The 20,070-nt window shown below is 40.9% G+C and overlaps 1 protein-coding gene across 2 annotated transcripts in view; it reads left to right on the top strand.

Annotated features, from left to right (window-relative positions):
- adcy8 (adenylate cyclase 8 (brain)) overlaps nucleotides 1-19,906 on the top strand; it is an 89,409-nt gene extending 69,503 nt beyond the window's left edge. For both annotated transcript variants that reach the window (XM_071491341.1, XM_071491343.1), the window contains 5 exons: nucleotides 3,059-3,217; nucleotides 8,440-8,586; nucleotides 11,564-11,656; nucleotides 11,809-11,923; nucleotides 13,451-19,906. In XM_071491341.1, coding sequence (XP_071347442.1) covers nucleotides 3,059-3,217; nucleotides 8,440-8,586; nucleotides 11,564-11,656; nucleotides 11,809-11,923; nucleotides 13,451-13,950 — 1,014 coding nt within the window. In that variant the 3' untranslated portion in view covers nucleotides 13,951-19,906. The remainder of the gene's footprint in view (nucleotides 1-3,058; nucleotides 3,218-8,439; nucleotides 8,587-11,563; nucleotides 11,657-11,808; nucleotides 11,924-13,450) is intronic.
- Nucleotides 19,907-20,070: the final 164 nt, after the last annotated feature.

A 20,070-nucleotide genomic window follows, 5' to 3' on the forward strand; every position in this document is an offset into this window, starting at 1 on the left:
CTGCAGCTGCTCAGAGGATGTATTATAACATATTGTTCAGTAAAATGGGTAATGGCAAAATGGGTAAGTAAACAGCTGCTAATGCTAATGTTGGCTATGTGGCAATAGTAAAACTTACATATAGTTCCTTTAACGAGGATCAAGAAATAAGACGTAATCGGGAATTGAACTGTCAGGTGAAAATTTAGTGAAACAACATTTACAAAAGTCGTTCACTCCTTAAGACAGGAGATGACTTCCTCCTCCTCGTCTTGCAATGAACCACAGTTGTTTGTAATTGACTCACACAGTAATAGCACATCTTCATTTCACAGAGGACTACACCACTTCCTGCTTAGAGCAGAGACCCAACAGAAACATGTAGTGATGAGGGAAAACAGAGGTAATATATCACCAAACTAAAAGCTGGAATAATAAAGCAGCTTCATCATTTTGCTCTCTGCACCGAGGACGAGACTTTTCAGTCCTTTGGAGCTGAAAACTCACAGCGTTGTCGTCCGTCGTTGAGAAAACACAGCGGGTGTAAGACATTAGAGTGTCTTTCAGAGGAGACAGTTAAGTGATTTTTTTGTTGTGTTGTTCAGAGGAGCCTGTTAGAGCAGAAAGATGGAGAAGACTCTTTCACTGCTTTATCCTTCTCCACAGCCTCTTTCATTACAAGAACCTCACTCTCATTCAGAGCTTGTTAAATGAGAGTGTTTTGTATGATGCCTCCACAATGCCTTATGTATGATGTGTTCACAATAACCCACAAAACACACATTTTCCTTTGACGTTATTCTGAAGCTTCAAGCACACAACTTATTATGTGAGCAGATGACAGATGATTACAGGACAGTTTGAAGCTCTGCTCTTTAACTGTCTTCTTGTGCGTAAAACTATAAACTATACCAATGAATGGATTGAATTAAGCAGGTTTGTGACGCTTTCATATGTTTTCTGCTGCATGAGGCAGATTTTTTGCATCTCCAGGAGCAGCAGATGAAGCTAAGCCAGAGACCGTTTACATAATAAACTAATGGCAACAGAGGCCAGAAACCAGTTAAGGTTGTTCTTCACGAGCGCTGCTTCCTGTCAGAGCAGTAATTACATTATCAAGCACAGCGAACATGAGGCATTTCATTACGAGGCTGCTGACAGGGCTCTTATTTTCAAATGATTAGAGTTTCTTTTCTGTGAAACCATTTTAAGACCAGTCAGTTAATCAGGGTTGTTGATGGTAGAGGCTCAGAACCTCTCTTCTGATTGGCTGACTGTTTTCTCAGTGATCCAATAAAAAATATAGCAGAACACATGGACATCTACCTTTATACTGGATGGAGCTTTAGTGTTTGAACAAGCAACTGATGTTCCTTTTTTTGGTGAGGACAGTATCAAATAATGATATTAATAATATTGTTTAGCACTTTTCTAAATAAAACACTAAAACAATGATCAGCATAAAAAAACAAAACAGGTGAATGTTACAGTTCAAATTCTGATAAAAGTGATTTAAAAGATGTCTCTAAATATCTCAATGTCCAAAATACATTTTAAATGTAAAATGTCCAAAGTAACAAGTGACTTCAGCTTTTAGCTAAATCTGGTCAGTGATGGAAAATAAGTGTATTTACACAGATTCACATTAAGATGCCCCAGTGGCTCAGCTGGTAGAGCGCGTAACTCTCAGGCTTAGTCCTAACCACAGTGGCCACAGGTTCAAATCCGACCCTGTCTCTCTCCCTGTGGTCTCTCTCTCACTGTGGCTATCACAATAAAAGCAAAAAAAAAAAGCCCATAAAAATAACTTAACAGTTAAGTATTTCCCTCTAAAATATGCTGAAGGAAAAACTGAAAGTCTTTGTACAAGTATGAACAGTTTTTCCAGACACTAATTTTTGGCTAAATTCACTGTGTGTGTGTGATATCCTCATATGTGTGAACCCTGGCTGGGTAACAGCCTGTCAGATCAAAACATATGACTGTACAGCCGGACATTATTCTGCAGCAAACCTAATAACACTGTGTGAGCTGGCAGCAGCTCTAATGCTGAGTAAAGTGTTTATTAAGACTGAGGACTGGAGCGTTTTTTCTCTGCTTCCTTGAGGGTTATTAGAAGCCGTTTCGAATGAACGCATCACCCAGCTCTGCACTGCGGAGGTCGGGTTAGTTAACGGCTGGGCACCCCCGTTATTTCACCGGCCACCATCTCATTATCCCGCCGCCACACCAGCCCTAATTAGAAAAACAGAAAATGAGATTGAAGTTTTATTACTCACTCGTATGATAAAGGGACTAATTGATACCACACTTAATCACAAAACCGTTTCCACCAATCGACAGAGAGAGGCGCTTAAATCCTGCCCTCGACTTTCATTTTCAACATCAAGGATGGTTTTTTTATCTCCTCTCTCCAACAAGCACAGACTAAATGCTGTCGACTTTGTTTGGCTCTAACATATTCAAATGACTTTGTGTTAATTGTGCATCAAGAAAAGCAATTTGTGTTGCCTATTAGAATCCTTTTTGCCGCACTTCAGATTGATCGCACTCTCTTGCGTTTCATAATTGATCCAACCTTTAACGATTTTTGTTTTAATTTCGCCGTTCATTCCAGAGCTGCAGCTCGGCCTTTCCATCATTAAATGATACAAACAACACACATTCTCCTGATCGTTGTTTTTTTTTTTTTTTTAAAGCAACTAAATGTCCCATTTTTCCAGTGTTTTATTTGAAGGGTTGATATTCATCAGAAGATACATTTGTGTTTTTAAGAACCAGAAACCATCACAGTGTTCAGTAGTTTTACAACACAACAGGTCTGTGAGAAGAATTCCTGACAATTCATTTTAAGGCTCAGTTGCTGAATACAGGCTGAATACAGACTGAGGCTTTGATACTTTCACAGTATTAATATAGAACCTAGACCTGCTTTATAATCACAAACACATGGACATCGACCTTTAGACTGGATGGGACCTTCAAGAAATTAGCATTAGTCTTAGTCTTCTTGTCCGGAAAATCCAAAACCACTACCAACAACATTTCACTAACTTTTTTGTGTTTCCTCTGTCCTCAGCTGGAGTACACGGCCCGACTGGACTTCCTGTGGCGCGTCCAGGCCAAAGAGGAGATCAACGAGATGAAGGAGCTGCGAGAACACAATGAGAACATGCTGAGGAACATCCTGCCCAGCCACGTGGCCCGCCACTTCCTCGAGAAGGACCGGGACAACGAGGTCTGTGCAAACTTAAGCTCACATGTTTGTATCATGAACCCAGTCACAGCAAACATTTGCTTTTGATTAAATGTGATTTTAATGTGATTTTTGTCAGTGAAGCTAATTCCAAAACTGGAGAGTTGGTTGATGAGCTACTTGAAAGGAAAAAAAAACAAAAAAAACTCACCTTCATCTTTTCTGGCAGTTTTTAGGAGCTCATTCTCAAATATCAAATGTCAGAACCTCCAACAAACACATGAACACATCAGAAAGTGTGTCTCCATCGGCATTGACATGTGGCGATATGTAGGACTGGTCCGAGGAGGCTTGACATTGGCAAAGGCATAAGCTGTCGACTCTGATGATCGTCAGTCACCGAGATCATCGTCCATGGGCACAACCCTAACGCTAACTTTCCTTTGAGAAACAAAAAGACTGTTCTCTGTGCTGGATGATGTACTTCAGACTAATTTAAATGTCAAAGTTCATTTTCAAACCCACATAAATCCACATAAACCAGTCTAGAAGGCAGGGAGTGAATCTTATCTTAAGGACAGTTCCAGTTTATTCCAAGTTTTGCCTTATGTTTGTAGTTTTGTTCATTTTTCCTATCAGTTATTATAAGATTGCACATGTATCTGCTGATAAGCCACGGGAAAACTATCCAACCCGCTTCATTTGGAGGTCAAACTGAAGGTGAATGGACATGCATTTAACCCATAATAGCACCTAACTGCACAGGAGAACTGTGTTTGAACAGCTACACTAAGTTAGGTGGTCAAAGTTGAAGCTGGTCTGTAAACTGTAACGGATGTTTAACAACGGACAGTTTGGGTAAAACATAAAAAGACCCAGATTCAGTCCTCCTTTGACTCTGCAGATCATATTTTCAGTTGTCAGCTCAGTTTTTCTACAGCACCACCTCCTCTCTGACATCTGCACATTTCACCTCATTCTCCACTGAAAACCTGTTCCAGAAAAGTCCCCTGTGTTCGTTACAATTTGTTCCCTGAGCCTCTGTGTTCCCGCCTGCGAACGGAAGAAAAGACTGTATAACTGCTTTTCAAACAATTGTGTAAAGAGAGAGAGAATTGGTGGGGCGGTTCATCCAGCCGGAAACCTTTGTAGAGCCTCTTTTTTTTTTTTTTGGTTGCATGCATTTGATTTGATTTTAATGACACGTTGTCAGTCAGCAGCGGAGAACACATTGATTTGTCTCCCCGTCGTCAGTGCAGCAGTGACTCAGCTGCCTCAACTCTCCAGAGAGTCAAACTTTACAGAGTTTCTCTTTTTGTTCACCTTATCTCTTCTGCCCTTTTCCTTTTGTGCTTTTAATTCCCACTGAATAGAGCCATGCTGCACTCATTAAAAGTTTAAAATGGGAACGCACACATTAACACACAAAACCAATCGGTCTTCTGTGAAGCTGGTGCAGGTTTGTGTTTAAACAAGATTTAAACCTGCAATAGAAACAGATTTGCTCTCAATCAACCACAAGCTCACTGGTGAATTATTCTAGTCTACAACAATAGTAACACTACTGCAGAGTCCGGTGGCAGTGAGCTTTAGATCTGCATGGCCGTGGAAACCCGTGGTCTTGTGCTGACGTTGCTTCCTGAGGCAGTTCGGTGCCTCTGAGTGTTGCAGCTGTGGACGATTGATTTTTAACGTCCTGTGAGCTTGTGTGGCTTATCGCTTTGCAGCTGAGCTGTTGTTGCTCCTAAACGTTTCCACTTAAGAGTAACAGCATGTATGGTAGATGGGGGCAGCGCTAGCAGAGCAGAGATTTGACGAACTGACTTACTGGATTGAGGGCATCCTGGGAGAGTGCAGCTCAGCGTCACAGGTGTTATGTCCATGTTGAATATTTATGTTGAGGGACAATGAAGGAAATAAAAGCCAGGCAAAAAAGAAGAGTGTGGAGGTTGGGGTTGTGGAATTACTGTAGTTAATCTTTACCTTTACCTAACCTTAATTTTGCAATTGCAACATAGCTAACGTTAGCATTAGCAGCTGTTTACTTACCAGTCTTGCCAAGAGCTTCAGCCACCGTTGTGTTTACAAGACAAAAGGATATAACATGTCCTCTGAGCAGCTGCTTCTTCAGGGCAGCCTGGATGCTACATTGACTCAGTATTGGAAAGTGATGAGACAGTCAGACCAGGCCAGAGCTAGCTGGTTAGCATGCTAACTTCAGTAGAAAAAAAGAAGTGATAGAAATAGAGACAAATTTAAAAAACCTCCTCTGTGAACCATAAATGTCTGTGCTGACTTTTCAGTCAATCCATTCGATAGATGTTAAGATACTAGAGTTTGGTCCAAAGTAGCAGAGTGACTGACAATGAAAAAATAATTGGTTTTAATGAGCTTTAGAAGATGAATTACACCTCAAAAGTGTGAAAACTTCATAATCAAAGGCTGTCTGATAACTTCACTGTTACTGTGTAATGAGCTGCCAGCAATTAAGATAAAAGTTGAAATGACTTTGGGATGAATCTATTTAAATATCCATCACCAGGGGTTGATTTTAGTGAAACACAAAAACTAAACTTAAATATTCAATTTCTTTTTTGTTTAATACTGGAAAAAAAAACTTTTTCTGCCTTTACTCATTCATTCTGCTCTGTTCTTCATTTACCAACTCGATAATGACTGATCGGTCGGCAGAGAGGACAGTTATCACACGCCAGAGTCAAATCGCCATATTGTCCTTGTCTGTCCAGGCTCCTTCATTATCAACTCCCCCGATCTTCCGTTGCATCCTGAACAAAAGGCGAGCGGCCGATGAATTATGAATGTCAAGAGACGAGAGCTGATATCATTCTGCTCCCATGCTTGTTCCTAATTAAAAAGGACATGATTAAAAATGCATCCATTAGGATAGGTTGGGTCCTAATCACTTGTTACATTATTAATCAGGCTGTTTATTGTTCCGTGATTTAGATACTGGAGCACTGGGTTATTAATAGGCTCCTACACCCCTGAAGAGGTGTTGATGATCTTTGGAATTAATCAGGTGACAGCTGAGTGTCATTTATATCAACATCCTCATTTTCAGGTTTTTTTTTTGAGCTTTCATTCTGAGCAGTTCACAGCAAAGGTTTCACTGCTTTGCTCGATCAGTGTTTTAAATCCTGAGTTCTCAGCTACAGCTTCCTGTTCCCCCTGTGTTGTGTGAAATGTCAGTATTTCAGATTTAAATGAGTAAGATGCTGAGTTATACTTTACTGGTTGCAAAATTTAAAGGTCCCATCCAGTCTAAAGGTAGATGTCCATGTGTTTGTGATTATAAAGCAGGTCTAGGTTCTATATTAATACTGTGAAAGAATCAAAGCCTCAGTCCACAGAGAAATGCACACAGCCTGTATTCAGAAACTGAGCCTTAAAACCAGCCGTCAGGACTTCTGGAACTTTGTGATGTCACAACAAAACAATCACTGCCCTCAGCCACGCCCCAAGCTCCACCTGGACCCACCATCCAACCTTGCAGGATTTGGTTTCTCTGAGTGTTTACTTTAAATCTGACAGTTCACCTACTGTATGTTCAGAGCAGGGAACAGAACTTATTTTACAGTTAAGTCACAGAGGCTCATTAACCGGTTTGATGAGTTTAAAACCGATGTGACTCATAAGCTGTGGCCTTCAGTGTCACCAGATCTCAACCCGACATTTAGAGCCCTGGAGAATCTATGATAAGCAGCATTGAATCTGTTCCGGGGGCTCGTGGTGGCACTAATAGACTTAATGTTGATTTTTACTCCCATTTGTCACCCATCCGTATCCGTCCATCTATCTAGTGTAGAAAAATGTTCCTGAGGTGTGTTAAAGAGGATGAAACCTCACAACATTGACTGACATGATCCTAAACGGATGCAGAGAAGAACCAGGGAATTCAATTAGTTTGACTTTGACCGACTTTCACTTTGAAGCTTTGACATTTGACTGAGCTCATTAAGAGCATGTATATAATGTCGGCGAGGATGTCACAGTAAGTGTGTAATTATATTAAAAAGCCAAGCAGAATGTAGAGAGAGAGAGAGAGAGAGAGAGAGAGAGGTCTGACTTCTCCTGAATTATTGAGTGGAAATGTTGAACTCTGACTGGACATTATGTTTACCAGCCTATTATTAAAATATTCCCATAACGACATGATTAAATGCTGCATGTGGCATTAGTATGTGGGGACATGCAGTTAGATGTCAGCAGAGCTGCTGCGCTGCTTGGCCACGTGTCAACATTGCCCCCCAGTGGAGGAGATGGTGCCGTGCAGCTGCAGCCTCACCTGCTGCACGATAAGTGTCAGCCACTGTGGTGCAACATGTACTTCAGTGACACGATACTTTTTGTGCAGCCCTCAGCTTTTGGTGGGGACGCAATCATTTGTTTTAAAGGCTTAAACACCGAGCTGTTTATTTGTCCAGGTTGAAATCAAACTAGTTAAATAACAAAACCAAAAAAGCCTTGAGGTACGATCACACCAGCAGCCTTGAACTCATAAGGCGTACAAAGTGAAACTGAAGTGAATGTGAAATGGAACAAACATTTGCAGGGAGTTGGTGTAATGCCTCTACCTAAATAACACAAAGCATTTATTCACACAAAGATAAAGGACGGATATCAGGATATTTTTAAAAATTATTTGTCGTAGACCTTGGTCCCTGGTCCCTTACATACACAGATCCTGATGCCTGATAACACATCACACCCAGTCAACCACCGTGTCACTCTGCTGCCCTCTGGAAGGCGCTGTAGGTCCATTAAGACTCACACCTCCAGACTTCTGAACAGTTTTTACCCAAGAGCCCTCAAAGATCTGAACTCTGTTAAAATACTCTAAATCGTTTCCTAATAACTGATGGAAACAATGGAGAAAAACCAGCAGTTTGTTTTAGCTTGAACATACTCTCATATGTTTAAAAATGCATTAAACCTCCAAGAGACTGGAAACTACTGACACACTGTCCGTCTCTTTTCAAGTTACAGTCTCCTTTATATCTCCTCTGTCAGGCGTTCAGTAACAGCAGGTCAGTGAGCCAGAAGAGGAGAGGCTCATCATGTTTCACAGATGTGTCCCTCATCTAGATATGAATATTTACAATACCAAGACCGAAAAACTCAACAACTTTAACTTCAGATAAATTGTGCAGGAGCAAAACAAAAGTGATGGTTGAACTTATTTTTCATTTCCCTCAAAGAAAACATGACGATAAGTGTTTGTTCTGTGATGTGCGTCCCCACAGGAGCTGTACTCGCAGTCCTACGACGCTGTGGGCGTGATGTTCGCCTCCATCCCGGGCTTCGCCGACTTCTACTCCCAGACGGAGATGAACAACCAGGGAGTCGAGTGCCTGAGGCTCCTCAACGAAATTATCGCAGACTTTGACGAGGTGAGACCGCAGACTTTGAAGTCCACCCACCTCTACTGAAGCTCAACTTTTAAACATGCAGGGGACCGTCTCCAACGTCAACAGCCTCCATTTTTGATGAAAAGCTCTGTCTCATCCCCCAGATCACTTCAGAAGTGATTAATATGAAGGCAGAAACAGCTCACGTCCGCAGGTTGTCACAAGGCGTCTGCGTCAGATACAGAAGAAACACCACAGGGAATAAACATCACAGATACAAAATATTTTGGACATTTTTTTCATAAAGTAAACGACTGAGATGAATCTAGACCTTTCTCCCAGTATTGATTTCCCTTACGACTTCCAGGAGGATTTTGAAGCTTTGCGACAGTTTGAATGTCTCTGGAAATATTTCTCCCAGATTTACTAAAGACAGGAAAGGAGCTCAAAACAAACTGAAATATTAAATCCTCATGACTGAGCAACAACAGCGGCACTTTGTTTTTTAATCTGTTTATTAGATTTTGCAGTTTTTCTGACGTGACACAAACAGTTGTACACGAGCATCCCCTCCCTCCCACAGCAGAGATAAACAGGAAGATGCCTCGGCATTCAGAGACCATCAAATACAAAGTGGGTAGTGGAGAAGTTCAGAGTTCGAACACGAGCTGTGTAAAGTTTAGTTTAGTTTAGTTTAGTTTAGTTTAGTTTAGTTTAGTTTAGTTTAGTTTAGTTTAGTTTAGTTTAGTTTAGTTTAGTTTAGTTTAGTTTAGTTAGGGTTAGGCATACAACCCTGTGCAATCTCCCAGGTCATTCCATTATAATTACAACACGGTTCTTACACGTAGTACAGAAGCTGATAAAGGCCATACTGACCAAATTTTTGAATCCCATCATAACAGATAATAAAGCTGATTATCTCGAGATAATGAGATAATATAAGGAGAAAATTATCTTTTGTTTTCCGTTATTATCCCTTTATCTCGATATAACTGAGTTTTGTTATGTCGTGATAACGGAATAATTATCCTGAATAATTATCTTGAGAAAACAGAAAATTGTTTTCACCTGATATTACCTCGTTGTCTTGAGATAACGAGCTTTATTATCCTTTAAAAATCTGATAAAAATCTACTTCCGTAAGTGCAAAAAAAAGAAGAGAAAAACTGTGTGTGTTGTGAAAACCCCACTGTAACTACATGTCTGACATGTTCTGGCTTTAGCAGAACTTTTATAGATTCTGCTGTGCAGAGCTCACACCTCCAAAAACACCAACCACATAGACTTTATCTGAGAAATCTACACACAGCTGACTAATTTAAGTCAGGATACCCTTAAAATTCAGGATTCACTTTTCTGGCTTGCATTTATCAGATTTATCAAACTGATATTTTCCACATTAAAACTGATTTCAGAAACTCGCAGAAAGAGTGACTGATTTTATAAATGTAGAAATACAGATGAAAAAACGTGAGTTATTCTTCCTGCCTCAGGCTCAGTGTGAGTTGGCAATCCTGCTGAAGTTTTCTCTCACACATCTCGGTTCCCTGGGAACACACTGAAGTCTAGAACGGCTCCGAACGGAGCTGAGTTTCTGACAGAAAATGTCAAAGTGTCTAATAATAAGAGCAGAGACAGACACACAGCAGCTGAGCTCTGCTGCCTCAGGCCACACTCCTCACCGACCCTCAAACACTAACAGACTTCTCGTCTCTCAGGGAACTCGATGACAGAGTGGATCATCAGACAATATGATCACAATCACACCTTTTAGGAGACAATTAGCAAAGCAGTTAATTACATGTAAGCACATGGAGCTGAGTATTTTCCAGGATAGCTCAACATGGCCTCTGTTTGGAAAGGTCTCGTTTGTTTTACAGTCTGAGGCTCAGAATAGTCGAGGTGTCGGAACAAGGTGTCGCTTATTGTTTGATGCAGGTTCAGCAGACGATCCTTTTCCAGCGACACTAACTGCTGCTGCGTAATTAGTTTTCTATTTATGCTGCGCTCATATGTGGTTGGAGGCAGGAAATTCAAGGAGGAAAGTATCATAACTGGCATTTGTGCTTTCGAGTTACGAAGGTGGAAAGAAACATTTAACTGTGCAGATTTGCTGCAAATGGTTTGAAAAAAAAATTCCTGAAAAAGTTAAATAATTTTACTTTGAACTTTTTGGCCGTCGTTGTTCTTCTGTGAGAACTGAGAGCTCTACACACTGCAACGTTACAAAACACATGCAAACAGGCAAAACACAAAGATATTCAGAAAACGACGCATGCTGCAAACAACTGAAGTGTTTTTCCACTTGTTAGTGTCCCCTGCAAACACTTCCTTTGTGTTGTTTTCTTTTTTTTGCAGCACGTGTGTTGTTGAATTGATGAAGATGTTTTCTGTATTTGTGTGTCGGCTGATTGCATGTGGTTGCAGTGCGCTGAGCTCTCAGGGCCACCGTAGAATTGAGATTAAAAGGCTGTTTTTATTGTAGGAATTTCTGTCCTGACTCATGTTTCCAAACTGGACTGGACTGTTTTTATACTGTGACCAAGCAGTAGAATTACAGAATGGGCTCAGTTATTGCTGTTGTCATACTCAGTTTTAAGAAACAGCGAAAGGCCTTGTATTTGTACAGTTAGAAAATGTCTTCTAGGGCTGCACAAATCATCATTTTAAATCACAATTTAATGAGTTTCAAATGGTAAAATCTCAATTTAAATCCTCACTTATGTTAGTCAAAGAGTTTGTCACAACAGTGGTCAGAGGAAGTGCAATTTCATGTCTCCCAGATTTCTTTTGTTAATATATAATGAGTTTATGTCTTTTTTATTGTTAAAAGATGATTCAGTTGTACAGTAGAGCGGCAAGATCACATGGAACTCAGATCAAGAGTTGGACTAAATGTATTTCTCTTCAGAATCACTGAGCCTGACCTGTGTAGGTGTCGGATGATCAGGAAAATAACCTCATACTAAAGAAACCCTCACAGTTTAAAATCTCTGTCTCTCTGTAACAATTGCCACAGTTACTGGGTGAGGACCGGTTCCAGGACATCGAGAAGATCAAGACGATCGGCAGCACCTACATGGCCGTCTCTGGGCTGTCGCCTGAAAAACAGGTGAGATCCTGTGGTGTCAGTAAAACTGGTGTCAGTCCTCATGGTTGTTTTTAACCTGCATGCAGCAGCAGGTGAGTGACACGCCGCCCTCCGGCCAGTCCTGACAGTCAGCTGACTCAGACTCTTCTTCTCCTCCCCTCCGCCCTCCACAGCAATGTGAAGATAAATGGGGTCACCTGTGTGCGTTGGCAGACTTCGCCATCGCCCTCAAAGAGAGCATCCAGGAGATCAACAAGCACTCCTTCAACAACTTTGAGCTGAGGATTGGTAAGACAGAGAGATTCATTCTTTTTTAAATCTGTTTTTTATCCTTTACTTGTTTTGGTTTTATTCCCTTTCTCACTGTCTTTCCTTTTTGTCCATTTCCTTTGTTTTGTTCTACCTCCTCCGCATCTCCTCTGTTTTTCCCTCTTTTTATCTTATTCTTTCATCTTCTTTAATCCCATGTTGAAAGGTGTCTGTATAGGCTGATACTAATTATTATATTACTGCTGATCAGTCCATCTTCAGATGTATTGTTTTATTAATCAAACAATCCAAATCTTTACATTCACATTTAGATCAGTGGTTCCCAACCTGTAGGCCAGGGACCACTGGTGGGCCATGAAGATTTTGCAAGTGGGCTGACAAATCATTTGCAAAACAGTGAAATTTAGGTAAAAAGATGAAATTATAAAAAAAAAAAATATATAAAAAAATAAATTATATATATATATATATATATATATATATATATATATATATATATATATATATATATATATATATGAATAAAGATTGAAAAAGGAAAAAGGCCTTTCATTGTTTTTTTTTCTAGTATTAAGGCCGAACAATGTGATGACCCAATAATAATGTGTGCTAATATGCGTGCTAAAAGATTACAGCCATAGCTTCAATAAAAACAGAGAAAATCAGCAAATTCTCACATGTGAGAAACAGAATATTTAGCATTTCTGAAAAGTTGCATAAAAAGGTTGATTTCCTGTCAATCAGACGATCAAGTGGTTAAGTAGTGGTTCAAATGACATCTCAGAAAACGCAGCTCAGTCGTACCTCTCACTTTGGACTGCAAGTCTTCAAGCTTCCCCACTAACAGAGAATATGCCATGAATGCCATATGCCATATGACATAAAAACATGCTGCTATTTTTTTTTTTTGCTATACCCAAAGCTGTTGCACAGAAAATGTGCTCCAAGCCAAGAGGTACTAGCCTGTGTCACTATGGCAACCAGTGCCAATGATTTCCCAGTTGTCTAAATATAAAGAACAAGTCTACCTTCAGGAACAAACAATGAATTCAGTTGCAAGAAATAAGAAATAAAAAGGACAGTGCGATCCTCCTGACTTCATCACCTTCAGGGTCTGATGGTGGACGGGCCTTTTTCACAGCAGACGTCTTGACTTTTCTTAGCAGGAAAATCTCAGGACCGTGAACCTGAACCTGCAGCAGCTAAATGGAATTCAGCCATCTTTCATTTTATTCTTTACACCTGCGTGTGCCGTCTTGACTTTGACACGTCAGATTGTCTACTGTGAAAAAGGTCTATTAAAGAGCTACTGATCGAATCAAGTTGCATTCTCTTACCTTTTTTAGGTTAATTGTTTCAACTGTTCAAATTGAAATGTATCATGTGACCAGATCGTTTTTTCACTTGAATGATATGGAACTTTCAGGTTATAACAAGACACCAGTTCGTCATGTTATAAGCTGAAAGGTATCGTGCTTTAATGCACTACGCTGGCATTCAGGCAACCGCAGTTGTAACAATGAATCACTTGTGTGTCTTTGGAAGGTATGGCCCACGGCTCGGTGGTGGCGGGCGTAATCGGTGCCAAGAAGCCTCAGTACGACATCTGGGGGAAGACGGTGAACCTGGCCAGCCGGATGGACAGCACGGGCGTGAGCGGCAAGATCCAGGTGCCCGAGGAGACCTACCTGATCCTGAAGGAGCGTGGCTTTGCCTTTGAGTACCGCGGCGAGATCTACGTGAAGGGCATCAGCGAGCAGGAGGGCAAGATCCGAACACACTTCTTGCTGGGCCGGGTGCAGCCCAACCCGCTGATCCTGCAGCCCCGCAAAATCACCGGCCAGTACTCGCTGGCGGCCGTGGTGCTCGGCCTGGTGCAGTCTCTCAACCGGCAGAAGCAAAAGCAGATCCTCAACGAGAACAACAACTCGGGCATCATGAAGGGCCACCACCACTACAACCGGAGGACGTTGTTAGCACCTGGTGGCTCCGAAGTGGGAGGGGGGCATCACGCTGAAGCTGCTGATAAGACTGAGCTGTCCTGAAGAGCAGACTGGAGTTTTAGTTCCACGCAGATTTCTCAGAGGCAGAGATGCTCCTCAGGCAAAAATAGTCCCAGTGGTTGAGTTAAACCTCAGTGGGTGCCGAAAAGCTGGGGAAAGTTCTACAGGAGTCATAACAACTTTAGCAATGCAGTACTCAAGACAACCTGGTTCCAGACCTCTGAATCACTGCAGAAATTCTGCAATTGTCATGCTGTTTTCTCAGTTGGAAACTGACCGATCAGAGCTTTGCAGGTAAGATCAATAACTGGGACATCATCTTCCTGTACCAGAACCTGAGTCCAAACAAAAATGGTAACTAGTGTGGGTGAGGTTAAAGCAGTTTGTGTTGACTCATAGTGTCGTCAACGAGACGAATACATTCAGATTTATTGTTTGATTAATGAAATCCCAAAATTAGATGAAGAAGCAATGATTTCATGTTGCAAATTGCAGCTTGCATATTGAATATGATTTGTCAAATCAAGGCCTCTGAGTGTAAACTAGCAGATTGAGTGATCCAGTTCCTGTTCAAAATCCTATCCTTTTTTTAGTTATTTTTATCTGAACAAGAGTAAAACAAACATGAAAATCAGATGTTCAGTCTTTAAAGGTACCCTGTGGAGTTTTTGTCCACTAGCAGCATTATGGAGGAATGTTTTTACATGTGGGTCCCCGTTTTGTTTGCTCTTGTGTACGTGCATTACATGGATGACGTGATACGCATTTCTGCCAATGGTTTCACACTATTCCTCTGACCTGCAGGTGGCAGTAATACACCAGAAAACACAGCAATGCACCAGTGAAGGCAGGATGGATGTATAGAATGTAGGTTTTACACTGCAGAAAAAATCGGTTTGGCAAATGTTTTACGAGGAAGGAAATGCACTCAGCAAGTTCATTAGATCTCAAGGATACACACAATGAATGTACACAGAAACTGTGTTTACAAGAAAACTCCACAGGGAACCTTTAAGTGAAGGTAGGATATCTGAAAAAAAAATTCAATGGGATGCTATTACCAGAACATAATGACGTTAATCAGTGGGTTAGCTTAGCTTAGCTTACAAGTTCAAATTCTGGCTTCCTAGCTAAGCTAGTAAATTGATCTTTCAATATCATGAATGAGTGATGTTTTCCAGTTAGCCAAAAAGTGCTTTAAAAAACTTTCTCTGGCTCCTCCCACTGAGGTTTAACTCAGCCAATGAGCTTAGTTCTGCCTCCTGTATCAGCTCCGCTTTTGATGAATGTTTGTAGAACTGAAACTCCACTTTGCTCCTGAAGCAGGAGGAGGAGGAGGAGAGGTGGTGGTGGTGGGGGAGGAAGGGGGAGGGACTGGACGGGACCGCCGTGTTCTGTTTTCATTCGCCCTCATCTGTTCGATGTCTGTTCGACTGATCCCCTCGGACTGTCCGACGTTCCTCCTGTCGTTTCCACTTCCCCTTTTTATGTCGCCCGGCCACCGACCTGCCCCAAAACCAAGAAACCCTGTCCAGCCCTGACCCTCACCCAATGTCGATGTTTCTTTTTTGTATTTCTTTTATATATGACAACACAATAAAAAGGGGTCTAATTTTTTATATAAACAATGTGTCCGGTTGTCTTTATTTTGTCTCGTTTTGATAGTGGGAAGTATTAAAATGATTTACAGGACTCCCAGAAGCCTCCCAGAAGAATTTATATGGGGTCAAATGATGACAAATCTTGTTGACACTCCAAGTAAAAGGATGCAATAAATACAAATGTAATAAAATGACATTAGTGAAGAAGGGCACAGACTTCCACCAGGACCAGTGTCAAACAACATGCACCAGACTCCTGCACTGCAAATTTATAGTAGATAATTGGTATCTGCCCCAAAGTATAATGGGTTCGTCACTGGCCCATGTTCCATTCCTCCACCAAATTTGGTGCAAATCGGTTCAGTACTTTTTGTGTAATCCTGCTGACAAACAAACAGACATGGGTGAAAACATAACTTCCTTGGCAGAGGTAATTATTGAGGGAGTTGTTGGGTCCAGCAGCAAAGATGAGTATTGGTGAACATAAAGTTACTTAAATGTGTATTTAAAGCAGCCTGACGTGACATCTGCCAGTGATTTCACACTATTCCACTTACCTGCAAGTGGCAGTAACACAACAGAAAACACAATGATGCACCAGCAAAGGCAGAGAAGAGGAAGACTGCCAGCTAATATCCATGGATGTTAGACTGCAGGTTTGAGACGTAAGAAAAAGTGGTTTGGCAAATGTGTAACGAGGAAGTAAATGCACTCAGCAACTTCATTAGACCTCAAGGATACACAGTGATGTCATATGCCCGTGCAATACACCTGAATTTTAGCCTTAGAACAAGCTGTCAGGACTTCTAGAACTTTGTGATGTCACAACAGAGCAGTCACCACCCTAAGCCACAGTCCACCTGGACTCACCATCCAACCTTGCAGGATTTGGTTTCTCTGAATGTTTACCTGAAATCTGTTTTATTTTTATTGGATCACTGAGAAAACAGCCAATCAGAGGAGAGGCTTGGGTTAGATTTCAACACTTCAAATAAAACACCAGAAAAGTGTATAATGTGGGACCTTTAAAATAGAGAAGGCTGTTATTGATTTTCACTTTGATGCAGAAAGGATTAATAGACTGCAGGTCAGCAGCTCTGATTTCCACAGCAGAGGAAGAACTCTGTTGTCTTCTTGTTGAAAGGGTTTGGATGAATAACTCTGTTAGACGAGCGTGAAGAGGAGGAGCTGGAAATGAAAGGTGGCACCTGCTGGATGATCCCAAACCATCTGGATGATCGATTATCTGTATCAGACCTGATCATCTGTTCTGTTCAGCTGCAGACATGATGCATAACTGATCTCACTGAGGAGTTTGGATCCAGATATATGACACATCTTCAAGAACAGAGCCTGATCAAAAGGAATGATAATTCCCCTCAGTAAAGTAGTTTCATTTTGTTTTGAAATGGAAATACGTTTGATGACTCTATTCTACTTTCTATGAGCTTAAAGTTATTCAGATATCAAACCACTGATTGGACAGTTGATGTTTCAAATACAATAACATTAATAAACTTTTTCTCAATAACAGGTTTATTCAACTGAGCTCTGAAGTCGTGGTGAACTTTGTTATTGTGTGGAATGAAGGTAAAACATGATACCAGTTCAAACACTTCAACATATGAGAAGCCAGTGGATATTTGGTGCGTAAGAGACGACCAATAGGCTGTTTTTATCAGATGACACAGAGCTAACGAACTCTTTCATCAGTGAGTTAATACATTCAGAGCGATGTATGCAAATTAGTAAAAAATTATCTCTCCAGGTGCTAAAAAGGGGTCTCCGATTTTTCAAGTGACAGTGAGTAAAAAATATGAAAGAAAAGTGAATGTTTCTGTCACAGGAACATTGTCAGAAAAACTGACAGACCACATAGTTTCAGAATCAGACAAACAGCCATCAGGTGGAGGGAGAGAGAGACAGAGAGAGGAGGTGTTTTCAACTTGTTAACTCAGGTGTGGTCATGAGGCTACAAGGACATCAGAGTGAAGATTGCAACAATATGAGTTGATCAAAAAAACAAGTTGAAATACATCAGTGGAAAAAATTTTTTTTATGTTGAACTATTAGTTATAATAATTAGTTTGTCTAATATGAGAATCTCTAAACTTCTCTCATGTGATTTATGTTGAGAAAGGACCAGAGTCTGAACACTTCACTGCACAGTCAATCATCAGTGAAACAAATGACTCCTGAAGCATCAAAAAAGCAACCAACAAAAAAAACTGAATTATCTCCAGTAAAAAGAGGAGAGACAGGAAATATTTTTTATTTAAATTCAGAACACTTTACAGACTTCTGTAGAGTTTGTTTACTTATATTAACTTAGGTTATGGAAGCTGAAGGAGGAATCTGCTAAAATTTCCCCTTCATCAGTCCGTCCAAATTTAAAGAGGACACATGTTCAAGCAAACTATATAAAAATTCTAACTATTCTTTAAAACTGACAAAACAACAAAATCACATGAAAATGTCAGCATCCAGACACAAGTGCTGTAGGTAAAGCAGAGAGATGATCAGCTGATCTGAACTCTGCTGTGAGACAGTGATGTTGTAGGTTGGTTTTGAAAAATGAAGAACAGCAACAGACGTGACAGCAGAAGAATAAACTAGAAAATGTCCTGATGTTTCCAGTGATGGATTATCTCTGTAGGAGCTGACTTTCACTCCTGCAGCTTCTGAAGGAGGAAACTGAAACCTGATATACTGATTAAAACAGAAGCTAAGTTGACAATGAGTTAAAAAAAAGCAAGCAAACAAACAAACAAACAAAAAAACATGGCTGGACGGTTTGTCTTTGTGCCTCATGCAGTGTGTGAAAAGCTGCACTAGATGGCAGGAGACACCCAGTGAGCCACTGAGCAGGACTTCAGAGGCTCAGATGGATTGAGTGAATCTTTCTGAAGCTGCAGGAATATTTCATCCCACCTGTTGTTATCGATCTGTGACCTCTGACCTCTTCATGACTGGTCACATGTGAGGAACATCAGGGCTGTGGCTGAGAAGATCAATAATCAATCCTTTGATCAGACTTCCTGACAAAATGTAAAACAGGAAACTGGTCAGGACATGATGTGTGTTTTAAGGACGCGTCATTAAGATGGTAGATTTATCTAATTACAGTAAAGACTCTCATAAATCAAACTTGTGGAAATTTATGTTTTTTTCCTAATGACACTGAAATTGAAACAGATGTTTTCTTTATTTTTCTACATACAAAGGAACCAGTTAAAGCATTTAGTCTTGTTGAGGCTCTAATTGCAGTTTGAAGAAATAGTAAACAGAGTGTAGCATAATTGCATTGTAGCTCCACCAGGGAAATACACCTTTAAAGCTGCATGAAGTGGCTTCACAAGGGGTCAAGAGAGAACCAAAGAGCCATGGAGAAAACAGCCCTGCTCACAGGTTGTGTGAAAGATGGAGAGCAGCTCACATGAGGATAAATGAACCAACAGGTCTGGGAATATATCATCTATTATTTAATATAATATATGCGCTGATATGTTGACACTGAGCTTCCTTCCTCTAGATTCACAGGAGCAACGTCATCATTCAGGATCATGTTTGTCTGAACCTGATGAATTTCAGAAAAGCTCCAAAGCTCATTCTTCATGTTAGATAGCAACCGCTCATCAAACAGTTCACTGAGACTGGACGATAGTGGACATTTTCAGATGTGTTATCCCAGGAGAATCCAGACATGGCAGTTACACATCTGGATAAGGAGGAGTCAGGGCCATGACTGAGTGTTTCCACCTTGAACTGCAGTGAACCAATGACAGCGTCATAAAAACAGATTCTGACAGTCAGGGATTCATACGTCATAGAACCTGAGGAACCAGGGGGCGGGGCTAAATACACCTGAAACCTTGTCAGTACAGAAAGCCAGAGTTTGCATTAGCACAACCACTAACACTGTGTCAGCCACTGCCAGTTACAAGCTAACAAACATCAACAAACTGAGGCTCCAACATGAGGCTGAGTCTCTCTGATGTTTCCTCCTCTAACATCTTCATCCTCTCTGCTCTTTCACCTTGAAACCTGGAGCCAGCAAGTGGTGGGCGGGGCCAAGGCCTGATCCAGGTTTCTCAATCAGGAAGTCAGAGTAGATGAGCTTCAGACCAGATTTTCATTTTTTCACTTTTTATGTGTGAATCCATGTTAAACAAAATATTAATCACAGCAGAGGATTTTTACAGACTTTAAAACTTTAAATCAGTGCAGTGTTTATAAAATCCCCGTGTCGTATCTGTGGCTGAGCGGAAGCAACGTTAATTCCTGTCTTCGACTGTGCCACTTTCTACAACTTGATATTTCCACTTTTCCGTTCTGCTTGTTTCCATCACTGTTGCTCATTCTCTCCACCAGCTTTCAAACAGGCAGATTAAGCCTCAACACACCCTTCTGCCTCAATTAGCTGTTCCTAAACAGAGACATCACTGATGAGTAAATCAGTAAATCAAACTGAATGACAAACACCACAAACACAAACGCCGTGTGTCCAGGAGAGATGGATTATTGTTTCTCTCGTTTCCCCCCCTCATATAGATTTTCTGTT

This window comes from Trachinotus anak, unplaced genomic scaffold (genome assembly GCF_046630095.1).
Source record: "Trachinotus anak isolate AG129_WGS33_773 ecotype Australia unplaced genomic scaffold, CSIRO_AGI_Tana_v1 ptg000012l, whole genome shotgun sequence".
Lineage (NCBI taxonomy): Eukaryota > Metazoa > Chordata > Actinopteri > Carangiformes > Carangidae > Trachinotus > Trachinotus anak.